Source organism: Manacus vitellinus, unplaced genomic scaffold (assembly GCF_001715985.3).
Source record: "Manacus vitellinus isolate BGI_N305 unplaced genomic scaffold, ASM171598v3 scaffold_64_pilon, whole genome shotgun sequence".
Taxonomy (NCBI): domain Eukaryota; kingdom Metazoa; phylum Chordata; class Aves; order Passeriformes; family Pipridae; genus Manacus; species Manacus vitellinus.
Window position 1 is genome coordinate 464,116 of NW_021940718.1, and position 1,783 is coordinate 465,898.

Here is a 1,783-nt window from a genome sequence, read left to right on the forward strand (position 1 = left end):
CTGCCGGGGACGGCCACGCCACAGGGACCGGGGCTGCCGGAGCGGGACGATGCTGCCGGGCAGCCGGTGCCCGTCCCGGAGGCACTCCTGCATCTGGTAGGTGCTGGGCTCCCGCCGGGGACAGGGTGGCCCCAGTGGCATCCGCGCTCTCGCAGTTCTCCCGGTGCTCCCCGTCCCCGCGGCGGTGACGGACAGGCGCTGGATGGCCCTCGCTGTGTCCCTGCTCCGCGCAGCCTTTCCCATGACCCCGGGGCCAGCGGAGCAGGAGGGGGGGGCGAGGCGGCCGCAGCCAGCTTGGGGACACTGCAGGGTCACCACCCCTGTCCCTAAGTCCCCTGTCCCCCCCATGGATGCACACGGCTGCCAGGTGACTCTGGTTGAGGTGCCCCCGGGCTGCCACCAGCACGTCCCCAAGGACCAGGGCTTGGCTTCTGTGGCATTTTCTGTCCTTCGATGTCCCCTGGCTCTGTGCCATGGCTGTCCCCTCCGTGGGACACAGCACCCCCGAGCCAGGGCTGATGGAGGCTTTGGGGGTTTGGAGGACTTGGGATCACAGTGCTGAGGACAGGGTGGGGATGGGACAGGCAGGAGCTGGCCCTTCCCGGGGTCTCTGGAGCTGGGAGCTTCAGGGTAGGGGGGCCTGTCCCACCTGGGTGACATGGGACAACCTGGCTTTGCTGGCAGGGAGCTGAGAGAGGGTCCATGTGCACTGAGTTGTGCCCATTCTCAGCACTGGGTGAAGGAGGTGGCAGGGCCAGGCTGGGAGGTGACCGGTGTCACCACAGGGCCACCAAACCGGCTGAGTGGGACGATGGCAGCGAGAGCCCAGCAAACCCAGTGGTGTCCTGTGGGCCGTGCCCCCACACCTTGCCCCGTGCCAGCCTTGACTCCTCTCCCCTCACAGCTTTGACCTGGAGAATGGCCTCCAAGGCCGGGGCACGCTGGACCCCCAGGCCAGCCCGGGGCTGGTCCTGCAGGGCACCTTCTCCCATGGGCAGCGCCGCGAGTCCTTCCTGTACCGCTCCGACAGCGACTATGACCTGTCCCCCAAAGGCATGTCCCGCAACTCCTCCATCGCCAGCGACCTGTGAGTGTCCCCCCAGTTCCCTGCATCCCTCGGGACCCCACTGCCCTCCCCCAGGCTCACGCTCCCTTTGCTCCCACAGGCACGGAGAAGACATGATCGTCACGCCGTTCGCCCAGGTAGGTGCCATCCCTGTGCCCTGCCCGGGAGGGGACACGGCCTGTGCCCAGTGCCCCGGGGTGTGTCCCGGGGGGCGTCGGCCCGGCCCCAGCCCCCTCTCGCCCCCCAGGTCCTGGCCAGCCTCCGCACCGTCCGCAGCAACCTCACCCACCTCCAGGACCGCGCCGGCATCAAGTGAGTGGGCCGTGGGGTGGGGAGGGCCAGGGTCTCACCTGGGTGGGAGACCCCGACCCATGGCAAGGACGAGGGCACCGCTGTGGGGGTCCTGGTTGCTCAGCCCCCCGTGTTTCCCAGGCGAGGATCCAGCAGCAGCCTGCCCTCCGGGAGCAAGGCCAGCCTGTCTGGTGAGTGCCGGGGGGACCACGGTGGGGATGTTTTGGGGCCGTCCCTGTGCCCTCAGGGTGGGTCCCGCTGTGCCCTCGGGGGGGATACAGCCCCCTCCAGGCAGGGCAGAGCCGCGGCTTTGCCCTTTGGGATCCATGTCTGGTTTTCGGCAGCTCCTCCCGCCTGGCCGCCCTTCGCGGCGGTGGAAAAGCTCCCGTTGACGTCAAACCTTCCATTAATAAAACCCGGCGGTGA

At 68.9% G+C, this 1,783-nt stretch overlaps 1 protein-coding gene across 1 annotated transcript in view; it reads left to right on the top strand.

Moving 5' to 3' along the window:
• Positions 1-13: 13 nt before the first annotated feature.
• The window catches only part of PDE4C (phosphodiesterase 4C), a 10,384-nt gene continuing 8,614 nt past the window's right edge, over positions 14-1,783 (top strand). The window contains exons 1-5 of the mRNA XM_029963857.1: positions 14-96; positions 905-1,087; positions 1,167-1,203; positions 1,314-1,378; positions 1,499-1,548. Of these exons, the coding sequence (XP_029819717.1) occupies positions 50-96; positions 905-1,087; positions 1,167-1,203; positions 1,314-1,378; positions 1,499-1,548 (382 nt within the window). The 5' untranslated portion in view covers positions 14-49. The remainder of the gene's footprint in view (positions 97-904; positions 1,088-1,166; positions 1,204-1,313; positions 1,379-1,498; positions 1,549-1,783) is intronic.